The sequence below is a fragment of the Panicum virgatum genome, chromosome 1N, assembly GCF_016808335.1.
Source record: "Panicum virgatum strain AP13 chromosome 1N, P.virgatum_v5, whole genome shotgun sequence".
Lineage (NCBI taxonomy): Eukaryota > Viridiplantae > Streptophyta > Magnoliopsida > Poales > Poaceae > Panicum > Panicum virgatum.
In genome coordinates this window covers 55,895,563-55,923,094 of record NC_053145.1, presented here as the reverse complement: position 1 = coordinate 55,923,094, position 27,532 = coordinate 55,895,563, and the positions used below count along the sequence as shown (strand labels likewise).

The 27,532-nt window shown below is 50.4% G+C and overlaps 1 protein-coding gene and 1 pseudogene across 1 annotated transcript; both read left to right on the top strand.

The window, feature by feature from the left end:
• Nucleotides 1–18,078: 18,078 nt before the first annotated feature.
• On the top strand, nucleotides 18,079–19,426 carry LOC120656811 (brassinosteroid-responsive RING protein 1-like). Its single transcript, XM_039934995.1, has one exon. The coding sequence runs from the start codon at nucleotides 18,270–18,272 to the stop codon at nucleotides 18,909–18,911; it is 642 nt and encodes a 213-aa protein (XP_039790929.1). The 5' UTR covers nucleotides 18,079–18,269; the 3' UTR covers nucleotides 18,912–19,426.
• A 5,977-nt stretch (nucleotides 19,427–25,403) lies between these two features.
• Nucleotides 25,404–27,104, top strand: LOC120654204 (annotated as a pseudogene).
• Nucleotides 27,105–27,532: the final 428 nt, after the last annotated feature.

The following is a 27,532-nucleotide window of genomic DNA, read 5'->3' as shown; positions in this document are numbered from 1 at the left end:
CGGGCGGCGGCGCTGGGGGAGCGGGCGCGCGCGGTTTTAATGGGCCGGACCTTACCGCCGGTTGAAACGGCGGTAACAACATTCCGCCGGATGAACCGGCGGCTGGGTGACATTTTTGAAAAAAAATCACCACATATATTTTTGATAAATCGAAAAAATATATAAAAATAAAAAACTCCTCAAACGTGTATCTGGTGTTGCTTAATATAAGTCCATGACGCGTCTGCAGCCTGCGCTCGATGAGTCTGTGCCGTTCGCTGGTGTTCCGTCCAGTCCACTGTCCACACATGTCGTGCTTGCGGTTTACGATGGAGCGAGCGCACCCTGGTGAGTGGTGAGAGGGACGGCACAACTCCGGTCGATCTTGCGGATGATACGGCAACGTCTCAATATTATTCTTGGAACTTTGGAACCACAGACAGTCAGATCCTGTCGCCGCGTATGAGAACAACTCAACAGCCACACGCCGTGGACTCGTGCACCTCGTGCTTCCTTTGTGAACCATGGACATGTCCACTGGTCGTCATTGATGCCCCGGACGCACGATCCACCTGGGACTCGCGCTGGTTGCCTTAGTCGATTCGATGATGAGCGAGGATAACTTTACTAGCAGTATACCCTCCATTCTCTATTGATAGTCCTATTTCACCTTAGCACAATGACCAAGGAAAAACAACTTTGATTATTATCTAATTAATGTAACACAAAACTTTTTGCAAGTCCCCCGATATCTTTGCTAGAAACTTTTCGTTACTAGTGCCATTTATTGCCATGATACTTGCCAACAGCAAATAGGACTATCATTTGAGAATATTTGAATTTTGTAAATAGGACTATCAAAAGAGAATGGAGGGAGTACTTACTAACGGGGATGCTAGTTTTATTTTTTTTGCGACAAAGAGAGAGCTTTATTAATCAACTTGGGGGATTACATCCCGGGAAACTAGATGTTCGACACCCGCCGTGGAGCGGCCACGCCAGACCGCGCTATGGTTCAGACGTCGCGCAAGCTGGGCGAGCTCGTGCACAATAACATTTTGCTCTCTCCCTACATGTCTAAAGACGACCTTGGGTAGCCAGTAATTACTTCTTCTATTTTTTAACATTTCGTATGAGATTTATTCTAAATCAAGCTTTTCAAAAATTAATAAATTTTATAGATAATATAATAACATCTATAATACCAAATTTGTCACAACCCATTTTGGAATGCATTTTGGCAGTGCATATATTTGGTAGTATGGATGTCATTATATATTTGTCTATAAATTTTATCAAAGTTGAATACATTTATTTATTATGGCAAATCTAATACGGCATGTAAGAAAAGAGGAGAGAGTTTTTTTTTTGAGAAAGAGAGAGTTGAATAAAAGAATAAAAAGGGGATGGTTGTTAAAAAAACGCCTGCATTGTTGCTAAAGAGAAAAGTTATGCATGGTGGTTCGGTTATGTATGCCTAAGTGTTTATTTTTACCTTTCCTTTTCTCCTTTTTAATAAGTGAGACCGATCGTCATCTAGCTAGGGCGGCCGGTATATCATCCACTCGATCAAGAAACCTACCAACGGATTCCACAGATCGGGTAGGGTACGTACGTGTATGAGCAACCGATCCCACAGTAGTATGGTTTAGGGCACCCGCAATGGTATAGTAAGCTTACTTTCTATATAAGTGTCCATGTCAGCTATAGAGAGTACAATATACTACCTGTCTAACAGATGATCTATAACCTCCATTAAACAATATCGCGGGTCCCACCTCACCTTATCTTCTCCATCCCTTCCTCCTCCCTCCCCTCTCTCCCACAACTCTGAGCACGACGGCGCCGCCTGGGCGGCTGGGCCACCGGCCCTACACGCGCGGGCGTCTTGCCGCCGCCGATCGCCCTTGGTCGCGTGGGCGCCTCGCCGCCGCCGGCCCCCACCTGACCCCTCGTGAGCCGCCCGCAGCACGCCGGCGGCCTTGCCCTCGGCGCGCCCGGCCTCGCTCTCGTCCTCGCCACGGCGTCGGTGGCCTCGCCCACCGCGGCACGGTGACGCCGCGAGGGGCTCCCGGTGCTGGCTCCCGGAGGATGGAGGAGGAGCCCAGGACAGCCCCCGTGATGCTGCCACGCCCGGATGTTAGTGGATCGATAGCCGGAAGGAAGAAGGGAGAGGGAATTGGAGATCGGAGAAGCAACAGATACGGAAAGCGGAGGAGGAGGACGAACAGAGGTCGTCTTCTTCGAGAATATTATCCGGTTACAAGAATCATTCCCTCTCTCCTCTCCTTCTCGGAATACATATACTAGACATGCCACTCTGGGCCATTGATACGGGTACTGGGCCGAGCGGCACGCTTGGGCCTTGGGCCGGAGTGATCAGCAATGCTAACACTCCCCTCCTCTTGCGAAGCGACTTGCCCCCAAGTCGTTGCTCGTGGAAAGCGTCGACGAAGATCGTCCAAATTCTCCCAGGTGGCCAACGAAGACGGCAAACCTGACCACTTGATCAAGCCTTGGAGCACTGGACGATCACCAGAAGAAAGGCGATGGCGGAGCACACGCTCGGGCACTTGATAGTATGATGAACCATCTGGCAGCACCGGAGAGACAATCTGATCGCCCACGGCCTTCTTGAGCTGGGACACGTGAAAAACTGGGTGGATAGAGGCTGACGGCGGAAGCTCCAGCTTATAAGCTACAAGCCCGATACGCTCCAGCACACGAAAGGGGCCGAAGAATTTGAAGGACAACTTCTGATTAGCTCGAGGTGCCAGCGATGTCTGAACGTAAGGCTGCAACTTGAGAAAAACAGAATCCCCAACATTGAATGAACGTTCTGACCTGCCTTTGTCAGCTTGCCGCTTCATTCGGTCCCGAGCATGCAAAAGGTGTTGCTTCACCAGATCTTGCATCAGTTCCCTTTCATGTAACCAAGTAGACAGGTCCGAAGTGGAGATAGCAGAAGCAGGCTCCAGGCCAAAGTGGCGTGGGGGGTGACCATAGAGTACTTCAAACGGGGACGCCCCAAAGCGGAATGGCAGCTCGTATTGTACCAAAACTCAGCTAGCGAGAGCCACTGAATCCACTTGGTGGGGCAAGCATGCATGAAACAGTGAAGAAATGTCTCCATACACTGGTTGACCCGCTCAGTCTGTCCGTCCGTCTGGGGGTGATAGGACGAGCTCATACGCAAAGAAACACCAGCCAAAGAGAACAATTCCTGCCAGAGTTTGCTTGTAAAGACAAGGTCGCAGTCAGAGATGAGCGACATTGGAAGGCCATGAAGCTTATACACATTGTCCAAATATGCTTTAGCAACCGAGAGAGCAGTAAAAGGATGCCGGAGTGGAACAAAGTGAGCAAACTTGGAATACTTATCGACCACCACAAGAATTGAATTGTATTGTCCAGAACGAGGAAGACCCTCCACGAAGTCTAGAGAGACTATCTGCCATGCCGAATCTGGAACTGGCAATGGTTGGAGCATACCTGGGTAACGGGCTCGATCGGGTTTAGCTTGTTGACATATTTGGCAGGCATGAACAAACTGTTGCACCGAAGATTTCATTGCTGGCCAGGCGAAGTACTGTTTTAGCTTGCTGTAAGTGACAGGGATGCCTGAGTGGCCGCCCAGGGCAGAAGTATGCATTGCAGAAATGAGCTGCGACTGAAGGGATGTGTTATTACCGACCCATATGCGGTTCTTGAACCGGAGAACACCACCAGACAGGGTGTAATAGGGAACATCATCTGGTTTGAGCGACAGCTTGGTGATCAACTCTTGAGCCTGAGGATCAGATGCATAAGCTGACACTACAGCTTCCAACCATAAAGGGGTACTAGTAGAGAGTGCCAGGACCTGATCAATAGAAGATCGTCTCGACAGCGCATCAGCAACTCTATTTTCAGGCCCTTGTTTGTATATATGATCTTGTACTGCAAGCCGAGCAATTTAGTAAAGACCTTTTGCTGCCACGGGGTGTGAAGCCGTTGTTCATTGAGGTGCACTAGGCTCTTTTGATCAGTGTGAATTGTAAATTCCCCACACTGCAAGTAATGCCTCCACTGCTCAACATCAACTAAAATAGCGAGATACTCTTTCTCATACGTAGAGGGCCCCCTAGTTCGTGGACCAAGAGATTTACTGATAAAAGCTAAAGGATGATCTTTCTGCATTAACACGGCACCCACACCAGAGTCACAGGCATCAGTCTCAATTGCAAAATGAAGTGAAAAATCAGGCTAGGCCAACACTGGGGCAGTAGACAGAGCAAACTTCAATGTAGCAAAAGCAGTATCATGCTCTGATGTCCAAATGAACAAACAACCTTTCTTAAGCAAAGTAGTGAGGGGTCTAGAAATAATATCGAAGTGTCTCACAAACTTTCGATAGTATCCAGCTAGACCGAGAAAAGATCTGAGCTCCTTGACAGAAGACGGCACTGGCCATTCCACAATTGCTTGTACTTTAGATGGATCTGTTGAAACTCCTTGCTCACTGATAATATGCCCCAAGTAAGCAACAGATCTCTAAGCAAACTTGCATTTGGACAATTTCAACTTCCACTGGTCCGTAGCTAGCCATTCAAACACCAAATTAATGTGCCGCAGGTGTTCTTCATATGATTTGCTGTAAATTAAGATATCATCGAAAAAGACAATCACAAACTTGCGCAGACCAGGTGCCAAGGTGACATTCATGGCGCCCTGAAAGGAGCCAGGAGCACCAGTAAGACCAAAGGCCATTACTCTAAACTCATACTGGCCAAAGTGGGTTTGGAAGGCTGTCTTGTACTCCTCACCAGGCTTCAAAAGAATCTGATGAAAACCCGCTCTCAAGTCAAGATTAGAAAACCAGGAAGCTCCTGCTAGTTCATCCATCAGCTGGTCAAACACAGGCACAGGGAACTTGGACTTAAGGGTCAAAGCATTAAGATGTCGAAAATCCACACAAAACCTGTAGGTACCATCCTTCTTCTTGACAAGCAACACAGGCAAGGAGAACAAACTAGCGCTAGGCTGAATTATCCCCTTTTGCAACATATCAGACACCTGTTTCTCAATTTCATCCCTCAGAGCGGGGGGATATCTGTAGGGACGAATGTTAACTGGTCTGGCACTGGGTATGAGAGGAATCTCATGGTCACATGCTCGAGAAGGAGGTAACCCATTAGGTTCCTCAAAGATATGCCCAAACTGGTCAAGTAGGGACTGCACCTCAGTAGGGAGCAACTGAACTGAACCCTCTTGTGAACCATCAGGAGTGAGCACACAGAACTGAAGTAACACCTCATCAGGAGGTTCTGACAGCAGACCTTGAAGCAACACTGATTGACCGGCATAGGAGATTTCCATCCACTTGTTCTTCCAGTGAATGTTCATGGGACTATAAGTTTCTAACCAATCCATCCCAATGATAAGATCATATGCTGTCAAGGGAAGCACTCTGAGATCAGACTGAAAGGCCAAATCACCAATGAACCATACTGCTTGGGAGATGACGGCAGAACAGGACAGTATGCCACCACCCGCCACTTGCACAGAAACTGAATTCATTAGAGAAGTAACACCAGACAACCGCTGAGCCAACTGAGCACTGATAAAAGAGGTGGAACTGCCAGAATCGACAAGAATAGATATAGACTGATGTTGAATAGAGCCCAAGAACTTCATAGTATGGGGAGCTCCCTGACCTGTCATTGCTGCCTTGGAAATAGCCAAAAACAATTGCTCTGAAGACTCTGCAGGCAAGGAGTGGCTGTCGACAGACACATCCTCCAATTGAAATAATTCCCAGAGTTCCTGCACTGCATGAAGCTGCACTATTGGAGAGCACTTATGATCTTTGCTCCACTTTTCAGCACATCTGTAGCAAAGCCCCATGGCACGACGATAAGCTCGCAGCGCAGCTAGCTTGGCATCAGGAGAACTCACTTGGGCAGCGTCCCCACTGCGACGATCATCCTTAGTCATAGCAGGAGATGGACGGTCGCGAGGAGGAGGAGCCAGCAGAGGAAGGGCTCCTCGGAGCTGAGGCTTGAACGACGAACTAGAATCCGACCACTTGAATCCCCGTCGGCAAGATGAATTGCCCACCTCTTCCTGCAACAACGCAAGGGAACAAGCAGAATCCAGCGTAGATGGGCGTTGAACAAGAACTGAAGCACGGATATCACTTCGCAACCCATCTACGAAATGAATAGTATAATACATGGGATCTGTAGTGTGCTCATAAGCAATCAACTGATCGACTAACTCAGAAAAACACTGAACATAATCGGCGATTGTGGTATCCTGGTTAATATGATAAAGCTGCCGAATCAAGGACTCCTGCTGGTCTCTACCAAATCGTTCAAGCAACAGAGAACAAAATTCAGACCACTGGGCCGCCTTCAGGCGCTTGGTCACCGATTGGGACCAGCGCGCGGCCGGGCCATCCAACTGACTGAGGGCCAAACGGACCCAGAAACTCGAATCAACAGAATACATGTCGAAATAGTCCTCACAACGAGAGATCCAAAGCTTAGGATTCTCGCCGTCAAAGCGATGGAAATGCAATTTGGGTAACTTGCCTAGCATGGGGTTGTCGCGGGAAAAACCAGATGCAACAGGATTAGCACGGGGTGGAGGGGAGGAGTGAGATAACGCACCCTTGACCGGGACGTGGGTGTGGATCAGCACCTATCCGAACCCCTCAACCCGGTAGTGTTGTTCAACGCGGTGCCCAGCGGGGCCGTTGGCGCCGGTAGAAGTAGGTAGGCGCTCCATCACCGACTGCGGGGTAGGAAAGATGGGGGGCTCTGGGACAGCGCGCTCACAGAAGGTGCGGTCCCAGAAGCGAGCGACCTTGCCGAGCTCGAGCTTCACGTCGTCGACGGTGGCCACGATGCGGGGACGCCATTCGTCGAACACCTGGGCCGCATCCTCCAGGCGGTCAAGCCGTGCGCCCTGAGACTGCTCGAGGTCGAAGATCCGACAGTCCCACTTCTCGTCGTGCTTGGAGAAGCCCTTGCGGAGCTCGTCGGAGAACCGCTGCTGCATCTCGTCGAGGATGAGCTTGACGGCTGGGTCCATAGCACCCTGGCGACGCTGAAGGCGAGTGAAGTGCTCGTGGGCCGGTAGGGAATCCAGTGCTCAAACCCGATCTACGATCCTAAGCGGCGCGAACTGGGTGATCGCCGGCACAGGAAGAGCTAACCGGCGATATGCAGGGTCGCCGCTGACTGGGAGTCGGTAGGCGAGGCTTGGACGCCGAGATCGGAACGATGCACGGCGGCGCGGACCTAGTATGCCATGGCGGCGGGACTTGGTCGAATCGGGCGAGCGGTAGAAGAAGAGCAGAACAGCGGGATGCCGAGGAACGAGGGGAATCTGATACCAGATGTTAGTGGATCGATAGCCGGAAGGAAGAAGGGAGAGGGAATTGGAGATCGGAGAAGCAACAGATACGGAAAGCGGAGGAGGACGACGAACAGAGGTCGTCTTCTTCGAGAATATTATCCGGTTACAAGACTCATTCCCTCTCTCCTCTCCTTCTCGGAATACATATACTAGACATGCCACTCTAGGCCATTGATACGGGTACTGGGCCGAGCGGCACGCTTGGGCCTTGGGCCGGAGTTATCAGCAATGCTAACACCGGATCTGGCGCCGAGCAGTCGGGCAGCCTCCCGCGCAGCACGGGCCTGAGCGCGGGCGGAGGGAAGCACTGCGCGATGGCTCGCCGCCGGCTCCGAAGGCAAGGGCGACGCCAACTGCTTCATCCCCTCTCTCGTTCCCTTGTGCTCCAGGCGGAGGTGCCGCGCCGAGGCCGTGCTCCTCCCTAATCTCTGCGACAAGCCAACCGAGCTCCTCCACCCCGCACTCGCCGGCGGCTCGACCTCAGCGCTCTCCGGCCACTGCATCCTCGCCGGCCTCTCCCACCCTGGAGGTCTCCTACCCGAGGCAGAGGATGCAAAAGAAGAACGGAGGACAAGCACATGGCGGGCTAGCTCAGCACGGAGCGCGTGCTAGCGGCTCTCGCTACATCTAGGGCCCTGTTTGGCAGGGCTCCACGAGCGGCTCCGGCCCGGAGCCCTGCCAAACGGTGGTTTCGGCACTGGCTTCAAGTCTGGAGCCGTGGTTGGAGCACCTCGCGGCTTACACTGGAGAGGTGAAGCCCCAAAACCGTGGCTTCGTCTGGCTCCGTGGAGCCGCTGCCTCTTTTGCCCCCGCACGCAGCACCGTGGTGGCCGAGCTCCACCCCTTGACGCATGCTGGTGGTGGTCGCGGGTAGGAGGCGGTCCTCGGCGGCGCGATCTGCGAGGAGGAGGTGGCCGGCCCCGACAGCCCGAACCGCAGCGCGGGTGCAGCCCCGGAGATCTCCCGCCGCCGCCGGAGCAGAACGAGGAGGTGGAGGACGCAGTGACGCCCAGGCCGACGCGAGGCGCCGGCCGCATCGGACGGAGGAGGTGGCCGGCGGCGGCCCGATTTTCGACAGATGTGGCCGGCGGTGGCTGCACGAAGGAGGTGGCCGGCGGTGGCCCGGTCTGCACGGCCTGTGGGGAGCAGAAGCGATGGAGGAGGCGGCGGGTTTGGGCGATTGGGAAGGAGACGGGCGACTGGATATGGTGGGCTAAAAGTTGGCTAAATGCTGAGGTGAAGGAGAGAGAAGAGGAAAGAGAGGGTAAATGGACTGATAGTTTACAGCCAACTTTGATACAAGAACCAAAAAATATGTGAGATAAATAAATGGGCTATGTATTTATAGTGAATAAATAAATTATTATATAAGTAGTCTGGGAAATGAGCTGTAAAAATTCCTAGCAAGTGCGTGCACGCGAAACGGCGAAAGGCCATCCACCCAGTTCCAGTTTCCAAGCCGCTGCCGCAGCTCCGCAGAGCAGCGGCTGAAGCGCCGCAAAGGGCGCCGCAAAGCAAAGCTTGCGGCCCCGGCGGGCGGCGGGCGGTCCGGTCACTGTGCACGGCCCATCCGCCTGGGGCCTGGCGCCAGCTCCAGCCACTACCATCACCGCGGGCTACAGGCCTACAACCTGCAGCAGATGCCTAGTTGCTGGCCACTGCACAGTGTCAAGGTGATGCTTGGGTTCGTCAGAGTGTCAGCCGCCGATCGAGCTGATTGGCCTGCCGCCTGCATGCTCGCTCCGTGCGTCCGAGCCCTGCTGCGGGTAGAAAAAAAAAGGATAGATATGTTAAGGCGACGGGATCTGATAAGGTATTAAAACACGCGGGTTGGTTGTTACGTGAGGTGAGGCCGTCAGATTGCTTGCCAAACTGACAGCGAAACGTTACTGAAATGCCAAGCAGCTACAAGGACCACGAGCTACGTACTACTAGGGCAGTGATGATGAGCTGACGATTAGTGATCAATCCGTGACCGGGGGAAAGCCAGCTCGATCGACCGATCATACCCCTGGCTTTGCTTTACGTCCCGTTCCTTTTCGTCACGCTTTATGCCATTTTCGTGGCGATCGGGCTAGCGTGCGGTTTTACTGTATCGTATATATCAGATAAATGAACCAAGATCACATGGCGTTTGATTAGGATATGCTAGATTTATCGTCTGTGAATGATGATGAGAGCAAAATTAAAGGGCATGGCTCAGTTGGATCGCCGTTGACAGGACTGCCAAACTTTTTGCCGGTCAAGTAGCTAGAGACCTCATGATGAAAAGGATAAAAATCTAAAGCGCAAATCAGCTCTTTCTTAGCTCATATACATGTTTTTTTTATGAAAAACGACTTTGTTAGTTGGTAGCGCATGTTTACTAGCAGAATTAATCCTTTATTATCATAAAAAAAGGATCAACATATTGTGCGCACATGACATGCATGAAGAACATTACACCCGCTGCTACGAAGCTCTGAATTATTGACGATTAAAGAAGTTTATTATAATCGCCTCATAGTTTGTCCGCTTCTGATTTTAATTTGTTTTGTTTTGCTAACAAGCATGAGCTGATTAAAGAACCACTACTTGGCATAACGAGGGTAAGGAGCCAAAGTATTCTCGCTCTGTTCAGCTGGCTTGTTAGTCAGCCAACTAGCAGTACTTTCTATTACAACAAATCAGCACCAGCTACCAGCCATAGCCAGCCGAAGAGCTTAACAACATTGCATTAAATAGTTTTAAATCAAAGATCATGTTAACAACATGGATGATCATATCATCGGTCGTCAAGTTAAATCTCGTACGTTTTGGCCTGGCGCGCGAGTTAGCTGAAGAACATACTACCAATCACAGATTAACAAGTTGATCTCGTACATAAGCCCGGGCCCATCGCGGGATTATCTAATACCATCCGCACTTAATTTGCAATTTCGCATCGCGGCAACATCTCGCAGGTGAGCAACTGAGTACTGTGATGCCGGCGGCCATCAGTGCGGTGGCTGTTAGCAGCGCGCCAACAGAAGACGAAGCTTCACCTGTGTTGGGCCGTCGGGTGCGGAAGCCCAGCGTGAGGGTGAGTGGCAATGAGTGGACCACTTGAGGTGCCTGCGCGCACGATGTCGGGCTCGGCCCATGTACCGCTGTGAGAGCATGTGAGCTTTATATACTGATGAGGGAGAGAGGAGAGGATCACGAAAGAACTTTGTAACAACCTTACTCCAAGTTAAGCCGTCCTCCGATCGCCACTCCTCTCTGGTTCTTGTGTTCTTCTTCTGTTCCCGTCCTCGTTCTTCTCTCCACTCCTTCCTCGCTATCTCTGATGCTAACAGTGGCGTCTCTCGCCAACAGCTGGAGACCCAGAAAGTCACACGCGACCGGTTGATGGAGGAGCGCTGCTGGTGGGTGGCTGATCGTGGGCGTCCCTTTCGGTACGTGCAGAGGCACCACACTAATCTGTTGCCTAGGACGATCTGCTCAGGATGTTCGGCTGGTTGATGTGATCAGCAGACTACTCGCACCCCCCCCCCCCCCCCCCCGAAACAGAAGGTTTTAGATCGTTAGGGAACGGCAAAAATAAAGGTGTTTTTTCATCAGACCGGATTAGGATTTGCATTAGAGTGAAGTTCGCGTGCAGTGTCGCAGGTTTGTTAGCTACGACATCCGTTGCAAACTGTAGATCATTTTCACGAATCATGCATTGATACATATTTTTTTATTATGCACCTGGATAAATATTATGTCTAGATACGTAATAAAAACTATATACCTCTGTTGCCGCAAAAAATCGACCGATGATCCCTTGCTCGCAACACACCGGCCTGGGAAATTTGCTTAACTCCAGTGTGGATCCTTAGCTTCTTGAGGTTCAGGCGCGCTAGTCAGTTTGATCATGCAACTGACAAGATAGATAAATTGACGATCGAAGAGCTGATCGGACAAAAGTCGATGTCAACAAGATTTTGAACAATCGGCTATATGTATGATGTAGATCCTAACGAATAAATAATGATACGAACCAATCGGCCGGTATTGATGTAGAATATTAAATTCAGGCTCAATCAGGCTCGATTGGTTAGAGCATACATCGGTTGGAGGTCCAATGCAAAGATAACTTAGCGGCTAGCACCCCGATAACACATCAGCATGAATCTACCGACTTAACAAGATCTCAATTGACAAAAACAAACTATAATATCGGACCTAACCAAGACATTACAAGATTGCTCTTAATAACCTGATCTCAATAAGCCAATAAATTTGCATAATGTGATGGATATAACAAAACTATCTAAAACAACATTGTGATTGCAAAAAATATAATGATTAAAACGGAAGATCAGACCTAATCTAGACAGTCCCAACTAAATTGATGTATCTCTAGACACAACGCAATTAAAGATACATCTGTAACATCAGGTAGGCGACCATACCAACCGAACCAGAGCAACCCAAGAGATCAAAGCAATGCAACCTCGAATAACACCAATACAACCGATACAGTTGTGAGGGCCGGTGGAACTTTGGGCTTATCCCCTTCGTCGGAGGTCAAAACGATGCAGCCCTGCGCAGGTGCCAAGTTTCGCCGTTGATAAAAAAAACTCTGAAAAGAGGGTGGCAATGCACCAAAAGTTGTATATTGATCGAGAGATGGTTTTTACAATAGCCGGGGTTTATATTTATACCCTGGGCTGACACAAAACTTGCTTTACAAGAAATAACTAAACAAAACTTGCCTACTAAAAAATCTTAAAAAAGAAGTATTAAGATACACAAACTCTAATTTTTTTAGAGTCACGTCCCATGAAAATTCATTGCTGACATCGGTTTCCTTCCATATATTCTATGGGCCATAAAATTGGCAAAATTTGGTGCAAACAACCTCATTTTCCTAAAATGATATACAATTTAGAAGGGATAGAGTATTCAGTTGAGTTTTTTCTTTCTTTATTTTCGAAATGAAGCACAGAGGAGCTGATTGTTATATTGGAGTTCTGCGTGGCGGCTTCGCACAATTGAACACTTGATCCAAATATCAATTACTACGTTTGTTAAGCGTGACAAATACGGTTGAGTCATCACTCATCAGGAGGGCAAGCTGTTACTTATGGTCTTACCGAACGGATTTTGATTGCCTTCAGGATAAAACACTGCATCTGCTATGCAGCAGAGAGTACTAGCTACTTACGCTGGGACTCTGCAAACTCCCAACAGAAGAAATTAGCAACGATTGGTTACCCGGTCCAAGAGGTGTGGTCTGCAAGCAGATCGCCGGGAAGATACCATCGTTTTCTCCTGCCGGCACCTAACAACGTCGCTACTCTCTGGACTCTCACTCTTCGCGAAAGTGGTTTGGTGGGGCAGGCATCGCTTTGGAGTAATGGTCGTGGGTATCGGTAGTCTGTAGTCATCGGCGCGCGGGCAACGAAGGAAATTCATCGTCCATAGTTATCCTCCTTTGGATCATGGATTAAAGGCTGGTTTTGGAGTTAAAGTTGAATGCTAAGAGCATCTCCAAGAGCTCTTGTATCTATGAGTAGCTAAAAGCTTAATTTAGCTATTATGTAAAACAAAATAACTAGCAAAAAAAGTTATGCAATCCAACAGCTTATCTAAAACCACAACAATCTTCCTCCTCTACCTCCCGACGCCGGGTCAAAATTGGCCGGTCGCTAGTTTGACCGGCCAATTCCTCGCCGGCGGCGAGGTTCCGGCGAGGGAGAAGAGGCCGGCGAGCATCCTTGGCATGAGGGGAACCCATTCCGTGCTAGCAAGGAGGAGCAACGGCCGCTGACCGCGCCGCGCCGGCAGGGGAGGAGGCGCGCTGCCGCACCGGAGGGGAGGAGCTGCGACCGGCGGGCAGCGACCGGCGGGAGGCCGCACCGGAGGAGAGGAGCTGCGGCGGCGGGCCGCGACCAAGGGGAGGCCGCACTGGAAGGGAGGAGCTGCGGTGGTGGGCCGCGCCGGATGGGAGGCCGTGCCGGAGCAGAGGAGCCGCGGCCACGGACTGCACCGGCAGGGAAGCCGCAGGAGTGGGCGGCCGCGCCGGAGGGGAGAAGCTGCGGTGGCGGGCCGCGTCAGATGTGAGGCCGCACAGGCGGACGGCACCGGCAGGGGAGCCGCGGGAGGGGCAGCAGCGGCCAGGGGCTACGGGGGTGGGGGCGTCACTCGCCGGCGCCCCGGGAAGGCGGGGACGGGGGCGGTGCTCGACGGCGGAGGCATTGACGCCGGGGGCGGCTTGGGCTTGGGCGGCAGAAGCGCCTCTCGGCCTTGGCCGGGGACGATGCAGGGGCGTGAGGCCGGCGGCGGCGCTCCGCGCCGCCGTGTTGGAGCGGGGGTGCGGGACCGGTGGCGGCAGGTGTACACGGAGTGGCGAGGTCGCCGCCGGGTGTGTGGGGGCAGGGCCGGCGGGTGCACAAGGCCGGCGGAGGCGCGGGCTTCCCGTCGTCGGTGAGCGAGCATGTTGGGAGAGAGGACAGCGGGAGGGAGGGAGCGCGGGGTGGGATAGCGGAAGGATGGGGCGAGGCAAATTTGCCCAGCGTGGAGGATGCTTTACAAGACGAGATACAATAGAGAGTATGATACATGGCAATGTATGCTATGCAAACCACATTCGTATGCAAACTATGGAAACTCCAATCTGGATCATCGGATGGGCGCAGAGAGTTGGAGGGGGGATCTGTAAAAGTGTGATTACCCAATTCAAGGGCGGGTCTAGATTGTAAAATTATCACATCCCGCATGCCCCTTGGATGTTGATCCGATGTTCTATATTAGAGTTTCCATAGTTTGCATATGAAGATGATTTACATAGCATACGTTGCCATGATACATATATTGTTGGATTCTGTTTTTGGGTGAGTTTCTATTTTTTGTAATAACCAAACCAGGATACAAGAGCTCTTGGAGATGCTCTAATAAACTTTAGCACCTAAGGTTTAGTCTATGTATCCAAATTATGGGCTTTGCTACGGTACTCCAATTACCTCTTAAGAGGTAAGAGAGTCAAAAGAAATCACAGCCGTTGATTTTTGGAATTTTCATCTATTAAGTAATTAAAATAAATGGGAGAAAAATCCCAACAATATCCCGCAAATCATGCAGCTTCCGTTTCCTATACGCTTTCATGCGCGGAGAGCCAGCTCCTCACGTACGCATCATGGAAAAAAAATGCTAGCCATCTCAACACAACCAAATATTGTATGATTCAAATCAAACCTACAGAAGGAACAAATTTCATCTTATAACTACTTGTTTGGTACGTGCCATAAAAATAACCAAATCTTCAAGTGTGCCTTCACATGTCTCCCATGTCACGTTTTTGTTATGAACAAATCCATGTCACGCACGTTCACCATTCATGTTAGGAAAAAGTAATCGTTTGATCTGATACACTCATGCTTGTATAACTTGATCTAATAAGAAGATATTGGCCCTGTTTGGTTTCTTGTATTATAGTGTATTAGGAAATTTTGACCGCTAATTACGATGTTAAACAAAGCCAGTTTACAAAACCAACTCCAGAACCCCGCGTTAGGAACCCTGAAGAATCTAATGAGGCCTTTGACCGCGTGATTAGAGGATAGTTACTGTAGCATCACTGTAGCCAATCATCAATTAATTACCGCCATTAGATTCATCGCGAAAAATTATACACATCCCTAAAATTATTTTGCAAATAGAGTTCATTTAGCACTCCATGCATTCGAGATTCTTTTCTCGAATTGCGTGATCTAGGATCTCTAGATTGAACCAAACAGGGCCATTTTTCCTATTTTTAGAATTAAAATGTCACATGCCATTATTATTCTCTAAAAGTGTCAACCCATTAACCATATCACGTTTAGTTATGGGGAAAAAAATAAATGGCCATTTGATGGGAGAAGTAGCAATTGGCATGTGTATGTCAAGCAGGTGCCTCAAATCTTCTACTTGGTGGCTGACCTACCCATGTAGTTCACCTGACACGTTTTGACGTTCACATTGAAAAACGAAATTCTTTCGTACGCACTGTCATCATGAACAGAAAATTGTGTCGCGTTAAAACAATGAAACTTTATCTGTCCCGTTAGATCTTTTAGAGATTAAATATAATAGGAAGTTAGTTCCTATATTTTCTCTATTTTTAGAATTAAATATATAGATACTATTACCTCCTAGAGAAGGTAATATTTTATTTTCACCTTCAAGATCTACGGTCCACAGTTATTTCGGAGTACCGTAGCAAAGTCCTCAAATTATAGATCCGGAATTTCGATTAGCTAACTTGTCTGATCAAACAAGCTCGCTAATCGAAGTTCAAAATGGACCAGCCGGCCTTTACTATGATGTGCTGGGACGAGAGGAATTCGAGTCAAAACCATATGCTCTGCGTAGAACCGTCGTGTGTGGAACTACTAGGGAAGTAATTCCAGAGCCAGTTGCCTCCCGGTCAAATAATTGTAAGACGAAAGGACGGCAAGTAGCAGCCGGCCCAAGTGGCCAAGTTGACGAGCTTGGGAGCCTGCAACTGCGAGTGTGAGACGAGACAAACCGGGGACCAACCTCCCGTTCGGCCCCTGTTCCCGCCCAAACAAAGCGCAGCAAGAGAACCTTCCTGCGAGCATCCACCCCTTTTAAATCCCGACAGGCGACAGGACAGCCCACAGCTCACAGCCTTGAACAGCTGAACTTGGACTCTCCCGATCTGGAGATGAGAATAGATCTAGTAGTGATGGTAATAGGTACCCGAAATTTAAAATTTGATGGATTTTTATTCCATTAGGGTATGTGTTTGGATCAACTTTGAGATCTATGGGTTCACTAATGGGCACAAAGTCCTACCCGTTGAATTTTTGGGCACAAGTTTGTTCCTACAATACCCGAACCCGTGGATCCATGGGTTTTTAAACCCGATCCAACATAGAGTAATTGTCATTTTATTTTGTGAGTTTATAATAAATTTAACACCCTTTTTCTTCAATTCTTATTTTGGTGAAGCCTTAATGTTTCGGCGGTGGGTATGGGGTTTTGTCGTTTTGCAATTGTCGTATTTGTATATGCATATGATGGATTGTGACTTTGGATGGTGTTATGATCATTTAAATTTTGAGCTTGTTATATATATATATTATTTTCTTTTGTAATTTTTAGTGAACAAAGATTTCTTACTCATAATACGCTACAATGATGTTTACTATATTAAACTTATTGATCATAAGAAAAATTTGCATAATAAAGTTAGACCCACGGGTGACCTGTGGGTACCTGCTAATTCGATGGGTTTGGGTTTGGGCAAAATTCTAAACTCATCACGGGTATGAGTTTTTTAATTGGTTCTAATATTTTTCATGGGTTTGAGTTTGAGATGACAAAATCCGATGGATTTAGACCTATTGCCATCCCTAGATCCTAGTGGAACACTGCTTGGCAACCAAAATGACAGCTCCAACATTGTGTTGCACAACTATGGCCTTGTTTAGTTGCTACTAGTAAAGTTATGAAAGAGAATCTTTTCACATTTGAAACATTAAATATAGACTAATCACAAAACTAATTACAGAACTCGTCTGTAAACTACCAGACGAATTTATTAAGACTAATTAATTCATCATTAATACATGTTTACTATAGCAATTTATTGTCTAATTATGGACTAATTAGGCTCATTAGATCCGTCTCACAATTTACAAGCAATCTGTGAAAATTAATTTTTTTTCTATATTTAATATACCATGCATGTGTTCAAATATTGATGTGATTGATGTATAAAGTTTTTGACTAGCAACTAAACCAGGCATGTAATAATATCTCTGATCATAAACAAGTCACATTTTGAACAAGATTCTCTGCCCTATTATTTTCAAATATCCAAACTCAACGTGTTTCGTTTCAAGGAAAAAAAACGCAACGTATAGAAATCATGTGGCGACACTGTGACAATTGAGACAAGTACGTACGTACTTAGAACGCCACCCCGGAATAATCTTTTTGCATTGTTTCTGAGAAAAGGAATAATCTTTGCATAGCAGGCAAGTAGTAGTAGCACACTGACGACTAGTGTAGGACTGAGACAGGTGGTCCAAAGAAAATCACCCCTCCGCCGTCACGTCACCGGAACCCGGTGCCCGGTGGGTCGCCGAGCTCTGCCTCTGTCTAGGGCCAGTCGGTGTTTGGTTGTGCGGTGTAAAGTTTTTGAAAAAAATATCTTTTTATATTTAAAGTACTAAACATTGATTAATCATAAAAATAATTATTTTGTAAATCGCGAGACGAATCTAATGAGCCTAATTAATTCATCATTAGAGGTTATTTACTGTAGCATTACTGTAGCAATTTAGCATCTAATTACAGTCCGATTAAGTTCATTAGATTCGTCTCGCCATTTACAGACAGCAGTCGCAATGCGGTTTTTATTTCATCTAGATTTAAGTCTCCATGCAATGACGGAAACAAAAATTTGGAATTTGGAATTTGGAATCCAAACACGGGCCTAGTCCAGCCTCCAGCACGAGTCCGAGTCCACCAGACCACCGCTCGCCCAATTCCAAGAAAGAAGAGACCAACGCGCCCGCACACGCAAACCCAACTACTTCTCTTCCCGCGGACTGGGGCTGATTTAGCGAGGGAGGAGTATTGTAGCGGCTCATTACTATAGAAAAAATTAATGTAGAGTTCTAAATATCGAGAATTTGATCATATGCGGTGGTTCGGCTGGACAAGCCAACAAACAGCGTGACCGATGTTTCCTCGTTAACTCCCCTGCAGCGCAGCTCCGCTCGCCGCTTTATATACGAGCAGCCCCCCGCTCAGGTTCAGTCCTCCTCCACGCACGCACGCACACGAGCGCGGCAGCACCACCACGCCACCACTGAGCTCCGGTCCGCAGCCCATCGGCTGGCAGCTCGAAGATCGACGCGACCATGGGCTTCCCCGTGGGGTACTCGGAGATGCTGCTTCCGCGCGCGCTGCTGCAGGTGCTCCTCCTCCTGGGGCACCTCCACCGCTTCCTCCTCTGGGCCTTCCACGCCGTGGGGCTCGGCGACCTCATCGACCTCGCCTGCAACGACTACCCCGCGCCGCCCTCCGCGGCGGTGGCGGAGCGAGCCGTCGCGCCGCCGCTGCAGCACCGGCGGCCGGAGTTCAGGCCCGTCCCCGCGGTGCTCGTCGAGGAGGCGCTCCCCGTGGTGCGGTTCGAGGAGCTGGCGGGCACGGCGTGCGGGGGCGGCGACTGCGCGGTGTGCCTGAGCGGCATCGGCGCCGGCGACGAGGTGCGGCGGCTCAGCAACTGCCGCCACGCCTTCCACCGCGGCTGCCTCGACCACTGGATGGCGCACGACCAGCGCACCTGCCCGCTCTGCCGCGCACCGCTCATCCCGGGGTCCGTCGCCGCGGGGGACCCCACCGGCTGGGCCGCCGCCGCCGCGCCGTGGTCCGACGCCGCCGCCGAGTACGACATGTCCTACCCGTCGTCGCTGCCGTCGACGCCGCTGCTGATGGTGCCCACCCCGACGCTGCTGCGGCCGCACGAGCTGCTGCTCAACGGCCTGGGCGGCTTCCAGTGAGCCGCTGCCGCTGCGTGCGTGGCTGGCAGACTGGCAGGTCACGCGGATCCGTGGCGAGGCAAACCGCGTCGTCATGTGCGGCCCACACCGGCCGGTCGGTCAGACGGGTGTCCGCCGCCAAAGGCCCAAAGCTGGTCACCCACCGGCCACCGCCCAAGTCTGCTGCAGCAGCGCACGGGTTGGCCTCGTGCCATCATCGTCTTCGACGACCTCGACCCGTCCGTCGGCCGGCGAAACCAACGGCAAAGGAGACCGCCCCGGTTTTTACAGCGGCTCCGGAAAGGAATACGAATGAAAAAAGAGAAAAAAATTAGGAAATTAATTAAGCAGGTAGTAGGTTGCTGTGTAGGCCGATTCCATCTTCCAAGCCAGTGGAGTTGCGAATCTTTTTCAAGTGATTCAATTTCGGCTTGTCTCGACTTATCTCCTCTCACATAATACTATTCATTCTACCAGCCAAATACTATTCACTGGATCAGCCGAACAGCCTCGAAATGAAATTTGCTGAACATGAACTCTGGATCCCGTGCAGTTTTCGCTCCACTCGGGCCGTTTCTTCGCCTCAAATCATTCGAATTATATATTCCCCCCACCCATCTAAGAAGATAAATATCCGACCCGGCGCCACGCCGAAGACAAATCCAGCTCGAGATATTCCAACCTGACGAGGAAAACAAACCCGGTTCTCCATCTTTTCTTTGCGGTTTCCACCTGGTTTATTTAACGACAATTTAAGTGACCGGGATTAGCAAGCTGATGACCGACGATCCGATCACGTTTGAGTGTTTGACCCCACCTAGCGTGGCGTAATAACCTCACAACCTGGCCTGCCCGAGAGGCAAGGCGCAACCGTAAGATACGCGCCCGGATCGGGTCGACGCGTATGAAGCGCTCGACAGCGACCGACTACTGGCACGGCAGGCGGCAGCCGCGGGCGGGCACTATTCTGGCCTGTTTAGTTTGTGCAGTACCACAAGTAGCATAAATTTTAATTAATAATTAACAGTACTAAATAAAGACAGTTTATAAAATTAATTCTACAACTTCGTGCTATTTCGCGAGACGAATATAATGAAGTCTTTGACCACACAATTAGATGATGGTTATTGTAGTATTATCGATTAATTACCGTCATTAGATTCGTCGCGAAAAATTACACATATTCGTGAAAAAAATTTACAAATAAACTTTATTTAGTACTTCATATATATAAAATTATTTTTGTAACACGAGTAGTGCTAGCAAAACCAAACGAGGCCTCTATTGCAGTAACTCCATTCCCAATAGGACAGGACGTAGCTGCGACGAACATTCCTCTCGTTAACAGCCACGGACGATACGATTCACCTGGCCCCGATGTAATTAGCAAGGCCACTAAACTAAAGCGAGAAGCTAGTGAGCCCTAGAAGCTACCAGCTCCAGCTCGCTGCAGCAGGGAACCTTCTGCTGTCAGGATGGATCTGGACATCTGAATTCTTAAAATAAATTTGATATTTTAAAATTGAATTCTTAAAATAAATTTGATATTTTAAAATAGATATGCTTAAAATTTTATATTAATCTTTTTTATATTATCAAACATATTATTACACATAAGAATAAAATTTTGTATAGATTTTTTATGTATTATTTGCTCCCTACAATTAAAAAGGTGAAAAAAAATTCGAATCCGTATCCGATCCGTATTCGAATTTTTATATCTATTATTTGAGAATACATATGATAAATTTGAGATTTAGTTTTTATGAATATTTACAAGATCAATGTTAAATACAAGACTATAAATTTACATAGTAAATTTTATATCTTATTTATTCATAATTAAAGAAAAATAACTAAAAATCTGACATTTGAATAAACATCCGAATCCATACTTTGGATCTCCGGTCAGCATGCAGTGACGGGTGAAAGTGATCGTTGCTGGCAGTCTCTGGCTGCGTGCAGCGAATGAGACCCGGCTGTTTCGTTCCATGGGGATGTGGAAATCGGACGGACTCGCGACCCATAATTGGTCATGGACGAGAAGGACAGTGAGCGCGGGCCCCACGGCCACGGGCTCGCCATCATGCATGGGGCGTGGGGCTTTTGGCCCCGCACGCTTTCGACGTGCCGGGAAAAAAAACGGGTGGCCTGCCGAGTTCTGTAAATTCCTGCCGTGCCTCTCGGGTCTGGTTGCTAAGGCTATATGCACTCGTGTTATTTTATTTTCTTCTTCTAAAAAAATATTTATGTCTGGTCATTAAAATTTTCTCCTCTACATTTAATTTCTCCGCATCCATACATCCTCTATATCTCTTCTCTATAGCAACTACCACCATACAGTTTTTTACACCCACCACCCCAGCTCTCTCTCTTCCCTTCTCTGTCCCCAAGCATCCCTCGACAGCGGCGGCGGAGGTCCGCGCGGACGGCGGCCGCGCACCACCACACTGCGGCGCGGCCCCCCGAGCTGGGCGCGCGGCTAGGCTCGCCGGCGGGTGACGCAGGCAGCCGAGCGGGTGCGTGGCCCCGTGAGCGCGGCGCGGCCACGGCGAGCAGCGGTGGCGAAGGTCCACGCGGGCGGTGGCGGAGGCGGCGCGACGTGGCGCACGGCAGGGCAGAGGCGTTCGCGCAGGCTGCCGACGGCAGGGCTCCTGCGGCGAGTGCGGTGGTGAGGGAGCGGCGGAGCTCCCTACCTCGGCGGCCGGCCTGCGAGCTCCCTTCCCTGCGAGGTCCCTACCTCGGCGACCGGCAGCGGAGCGGCGGCGCGGCCACGGCACGACGGCACGGCCACGACGCGGCCGCATAGGCTAAGGCGGGGCGGGCGGCGCGCGGCCCACGGTGGTGCGGCGCGACGCGGTGGAGCGGGCACGGCGGGGTGGGCCGCGCGTGCCGCGGTGGAGCAGCCGCGGCGGGCGGAGCGCCGGCGGGACAACTAGGCTCGAGCTCGACTGCTCCCTCTCCTCTCTGCGCCGGCGAGGCCTTGTGGAGGCGAGGAGCAGAGCCCCATCCCCGACGGTCCCGGCCCCTTTCTCCCCCTCGACGACGGCGAATTGGAGGAGCAGGGGCCGCAGCCGAGCTCTCCTCGGCTCCACCCCGCGCGGAGATCTCGGAGGCGGCCGGCCTCTCCCTCCCTTTCTCTCCCTTCCCGGCTGCGCCGTCCCCTGCTCGAGCGACCCCCACACTCGGCGCGGCGTTGTGGCTCGCGGCGGCGCACACGGGGCAGCGGCGCGACGGCGGTGCTCGAGCTCGGGGTGGGAAGCAAGTGGTCACGGTTTGGAGGAGGCCGTCACGTCTATGTCCAGCTCGGGCCGGCGCGGTTGAGCAAGAGCAGCGGCGAGCAGCTGCGGCCAGGCAGCGGAGGAGCGCAGGAACAGCGGGGCAGTTGCTCCCGAAAAGAGAGGTGGGGCCAGCGCGAGCTGTTGCGGACGCCCTGGATTGCCCTGGATTGCGCTTGTTTTGGCGCACCTCTGCTCGTCCGCAAGCCTAACGGACCGCTCGCAGTACGCCGCTGCAGCAGCCCTTTACGCTATCGCACACTGGGGGACGGTTACCGTCCCCCAATGCGGACAGCTTAAGGGTGGTAATGGTCTAGGATCCAAACCAAAACCGCACCAAACTATTCTTATTAAATATATTTACATAAACTACTTCAAACCAACCCATACTAGGTAAAAACCAAACCAAACCATACAATTTGAGTCTGCTAGAAGGTTAGACATACATGTAGGTCTCATATCATGAGCCGGACCCTGAAAACAAAATCTCGCGTTCACACTATAAATTTTTCTCGAAATTGATGGGGATTTTTGGAGATGACTCAGTATGACTAGCCGCTACTCTCTGCAAAGCAGTGTGGTTAAACCTACACGTGGACCCCACGTCAAGAGCCGGACCTCGGAAATAAAACCTCGCGTTCACGCTATAAAATTTTATCAAAATTGACTGAAATTTTTTGAGACGACTCAGTATGACGGGTAGCTACTCTGTGCAAAATAGTGTCTACTTGTGGACCCTACGTTAAAAGAGCAGTCACTTAGTAATATTAATGACTAAAACCAAAGCAAATTGTTTCTCTTATGAAACCAAATCAAACCAAATTAATTGCTAGAGAAATCATTTCCCACCAAATTGAAGTGGACCCAATACAAAATCCAAAACACTCCAACCGGTTTTAACCCAAACCATTAGCAGGTTGATCTGGGGTGACTGATTAGCTGGTTGATCTGGGGTGACTGGCACTGACATAGACCCGGATCAGATCAGATCAGATCAGATCAGATCTCGCAGCATTCTCGTAGTCGCTGCACAGGGAAAGGGACGGTAGATTATCCTCTAGCTCGGGGGGGCTTTGTTTGGAGGTCGGAGACGAATTCTTCCAAACATCACTCCATTTCATGTTTAGCATGTCCGATTGTGATTGCTGCCTGCCATGCTGGTCCCTGCTCCAGCAGCACAGGATCATGGTAAACAAAAAAATTATAATATTAGGATTGTAAACACTGACCACTCGTGAATTTGCCACTCCTAGTGAATGACACGGTGGGACCATCTGTGCCTATGAAATGTGGAGGCCAATAGTAAAACTGCAAAGGCCAATGTTTGCGATCCCATTTGTGACGTACCCCTCTGCTGGAATGAAATGACACGCTCAGAGAGAGTCCAGCGCCCTGACGGCAGGGAGAATTGCCTAGCTGCAACTGAAACATCCCCAGCACTCTCCACCCGTTAACATCGGTCTGTTTCACTGTTGTTGGATTTCTCCGTTTGCAAGGGGAAGAAGACAGAGACAAGACAACTGGTTTAGCGGTCTGGGCCCTTACGCTTTTACTTTGTGCTTAAAAAGCCCATGGACCTCCGGTGCAGACAGTATAGAAACCTTAAGCCCATTAACCCGGTTACTACGGGCTTCCAACTCGGGTTTGAGGCCCATAAGGCTATAACCACTCAACATAGGACCGGAATTATTGAAGCATCGCTCGCTGTTGCAAGGAGTTGCGTTACGCACGGGCGCACGGCGCCGAAAGGCTATATATCGCGCGCGATGAAATATATTTTTTTGTCGTCTGAAGCATCCCTGCATGTATACAGGTGGATGTGCGCCACGGCCGGACATCGCGCAAAATCAAATCGCCTGAACCATCCAACGTTCTCTTGGGCTGTCCATTTAATTATTGGGCCCAACAGCTATTTGTTTGATGCAACCCATTGAGACCACGTGTCTTTCGGTCTTTCTTTTAGTTTTATTTTTTTTCCTTCTCAGCACGTATTTTCTCATTCCATTCACATGCAAAGCTGTTTAACTAGCCACCTGCATGCTGCATGCACATGCATGCAACGGACGCACCTTTCTTCCTTTATGTTTGTTTGTTTTGTATTTGATTTTTTTTTCTTTTGTACGTATTTTCTTATCATTTTTACTGTTTATTTGCAATGCTACGATAGATTTTTTATTTGTTCCCGACGCTAATTATTTGTTCACTTTTATAGATTAAATTATTCCGTGATGTTGATTCATTTGTTCGCGAGATTTTGTTGTTCATTATTTACCCTATACATCTAAAGTTCGCGATAAGTAATATTTTGTTTGTTGCACATTACTATTTGTTCATTATGTTTAATCTTTTTGTTTGCAGAAAATAATAATTATTTTTTTCTTAAAATATTTGTTCCAATAATTGAAAATAATTATTTAGTATTAGAAAATGTTTTAAAAAATATCATGATCTTCTTTTTTAGTATGTGCAGAACCTCTCTTCTATTTTTGCTGACAACATGCATGCAACATTCTTTTGTTCCTGATGTTCAAATTTTGTCCGGAGTGTACAATTATTCGTTTGTCAAATTTAATATCTTGTTCATAAAGAGATATGAATTTGTTCGCAGTTGTACATACGTTCGAGCTTTATCAAAACAAAATATTTAAAAAATAAATTTTCCAAATATAGTCAAGTGTGGTTTTGTTTTGAAGTTCTTGACGTAAAATATACAATGGTCCAATCAAAATTTAATTTAAATATTCACTATGGGATTTATAATTTTTTTTGTTTCAAACTTGTTTGCACGTAGCTGATATCATTATATTATTTTTTTTGCATGCATGCATGCATGCATATGTGCTTCCGCTCCGCATGTAAATAGTTAATTTATTAGACTGTAAAGCAGGTGGAGCTCCTCTTTCAGGCAATGGTGGGATGTTCCATCGGCTTTAGCAACGTATAACCGCCGCCCGCACGGCGAAGAACTGAAACCGAAAGCGCGAGAAACAAACGGATCCGATGAGATGAACCTGAACCGCTCCCAGCAACGCGCGAGGAGACTGCGCAGCCCGCCGATCTCCCCCTCCGCCCGCTCCGTAAAAATCTCACTCTCTTTCTCTCTCTCTCCCGCCGCACGAATCTGGGCGGTCGCTCGCTCCCACCGGAAACTTTTGCCGCCGGTCCACGGAGAAGCCGACGGCGACGAGGAACAGAAACCGTGGGGACGTAGCGACGGCCGGAGACGGCGCGGGCAATGAAGGCCGCCGCCGGAGGAGGCGGCAAGGAGAGCCCGGCGGCCTCCCTCCTCCGCTTCGTCGTCGTCCTCCTCCTCCCGCTCACCGTCCTCTACATCTTCTACACCCTCCACGCCATTCTCTCCTCCACCCCCGCCTGCCCGCCGGATGACCTCGTCACAGCCAAGGGCATGATGGCCACCGCCTTGCCCGTCTCCCACCTTATTACCAACAACAATAGCCTCGCATCGTCAATGCCATCACCGCCGCCGTCTCCCGCGGCACCCGCGGCGACGACGCTGCAGCACGTGGTGTTCGGCATCGCAGCGTCGGCGCGCCTGTGGGAGAAGCGGAAGGAGTACATCAAGATCTGGTGGCGCCCCGGCGGGGGGATGCGCGGGTTCGTGTGGATGGACCGCGCCGTGCGGCCTTCCAGCGTGCCGGAGGGCCTGCCGCCCATCAAGGTCTCCTCGGACACCTCCGGCTTCCGTTACACGCACCGCCGCGGCCACCGCTCCGCCATCCGCATCTCGCGCATCGTCTCCGAGACGTTCCGCCTGGGCCTCCCCGACGTGCGGTGGTTCGTCATGGGCGACGACGACACCGTCTTCCTCCCGGACAACCTCCTCGCGGTGCTCGGCAGGCTCGACCACCGGCAGCCCTACTACATCGGCTCCCCCTCCGAGAGCCACCTGCAGAACATCTACTTCTCATACGGCATGGCGTTCGGCGGTGGCGGCTTCGCCATCAGCCAGCCGCTGGCGGCGCGGCTGGAGCGGATGCAGGACGCGTGCATCCGCCGGTACCCGTCACTGTACGGCAGCGACGACCGCATCCAGGCGTGCATGGCGGAGCTGGGCGTGCCGCTGACGAGGCACCCGGGGTTCCACCAGTACGACGTGTACGGCGACCTCCTGGGCCTCCTCGCCGCGCACCCCGTGGCGCCGCTCGTGTCGCTGCACCACCTCGACGTGGTGCGGCCGCTGTTCCCGGGCGCGCGGTCCCGGCCGGCGGCGGTGCGGAGGCTGTTCGAGGGGCCCGTGATGCTGGACTCGGCGGGGGTGATGCAGCAGTCCATCTGCTACGACGAGGCCAGGCGGTGGACGGTGTCCGTGGCGTGGGGGTTCGTGGTGATGGTGGCGCGGGGCGTGATCTCGCCGCGGGAGATGGAGACGCCCGCGCGGACGTTCCTCAACTGGTAGTCTGGTACCGCCGCGCCGACTACAAGTCGCACGCGTTCAACACGCGGCCGCTGGCGCGCAACCCGTGCGAGCAGCCGGCGTTGTACTACCTGGCGGCGGCGCGGCGGGCGGTGGCGCGCGGAGGGGAGACCACCGTCACGAGGTACCAGCGGTGGCGGCGGCGCAACGAGGTGCGCCCGGCGTGCCGGTGGAAGATCCCCGACCCGGATGCGCTGCTCGACAGCGTGCTCGTGGTTAAGAAGCCCGACCCCGCACTGTGGGAACGGGTAATCTTCGCCGAGCTCTCTTCGTGCTGATTTGAACTTGAACATTTCACTTCTAAGATCGACGTACTCAGTGTAGCGATGCTGACGTTTTTTTTTTTGCATAAACCTGCTGCAGTCTCCCAGGCGGAATTGTTGCAGGGTGCTGTCGTCTCCCGGGGTAGAGGAGGACGGGAACAAGACGATGACCATAGACGTGGGTGTATGTGAGGACTGGGAGGTCAACCAACTGTAATTATCACATAGACAAACTGTATAGGTAATTCATCCCCTACTTATGTCTCTTATTCCTGTAACAGTAAGATAGATGAAAGAAGAAAAGAGTAGTTACACACGTCCTCCCTCCCATATGAGCATCAGATCTTGCCAGAGATTTTACATCTTCTGAAATTATCACACATGCTGTTGATTCACACGGCAGTCCAGAGTTGATGTCGCTTCATGATACCGGCAGCTTTCAGGAGGATATCTTGTTCTACAGATGACCACTCCTCTGTTTTCTGTGGTCATGGAAAAACGATTGTCAGTCAGGAGATCGGGCTGATCTGGATTATTAAACCTGCAGTGATTTGCGGTGAGAAATGACAACCATGTTACTGGCTACTCTAAATCACATATGATGAACCAGAACAGTTAAGAAACAATCTGAAAGCTCAGCTCAACTTTGATGTCAAGCTGTTTCCT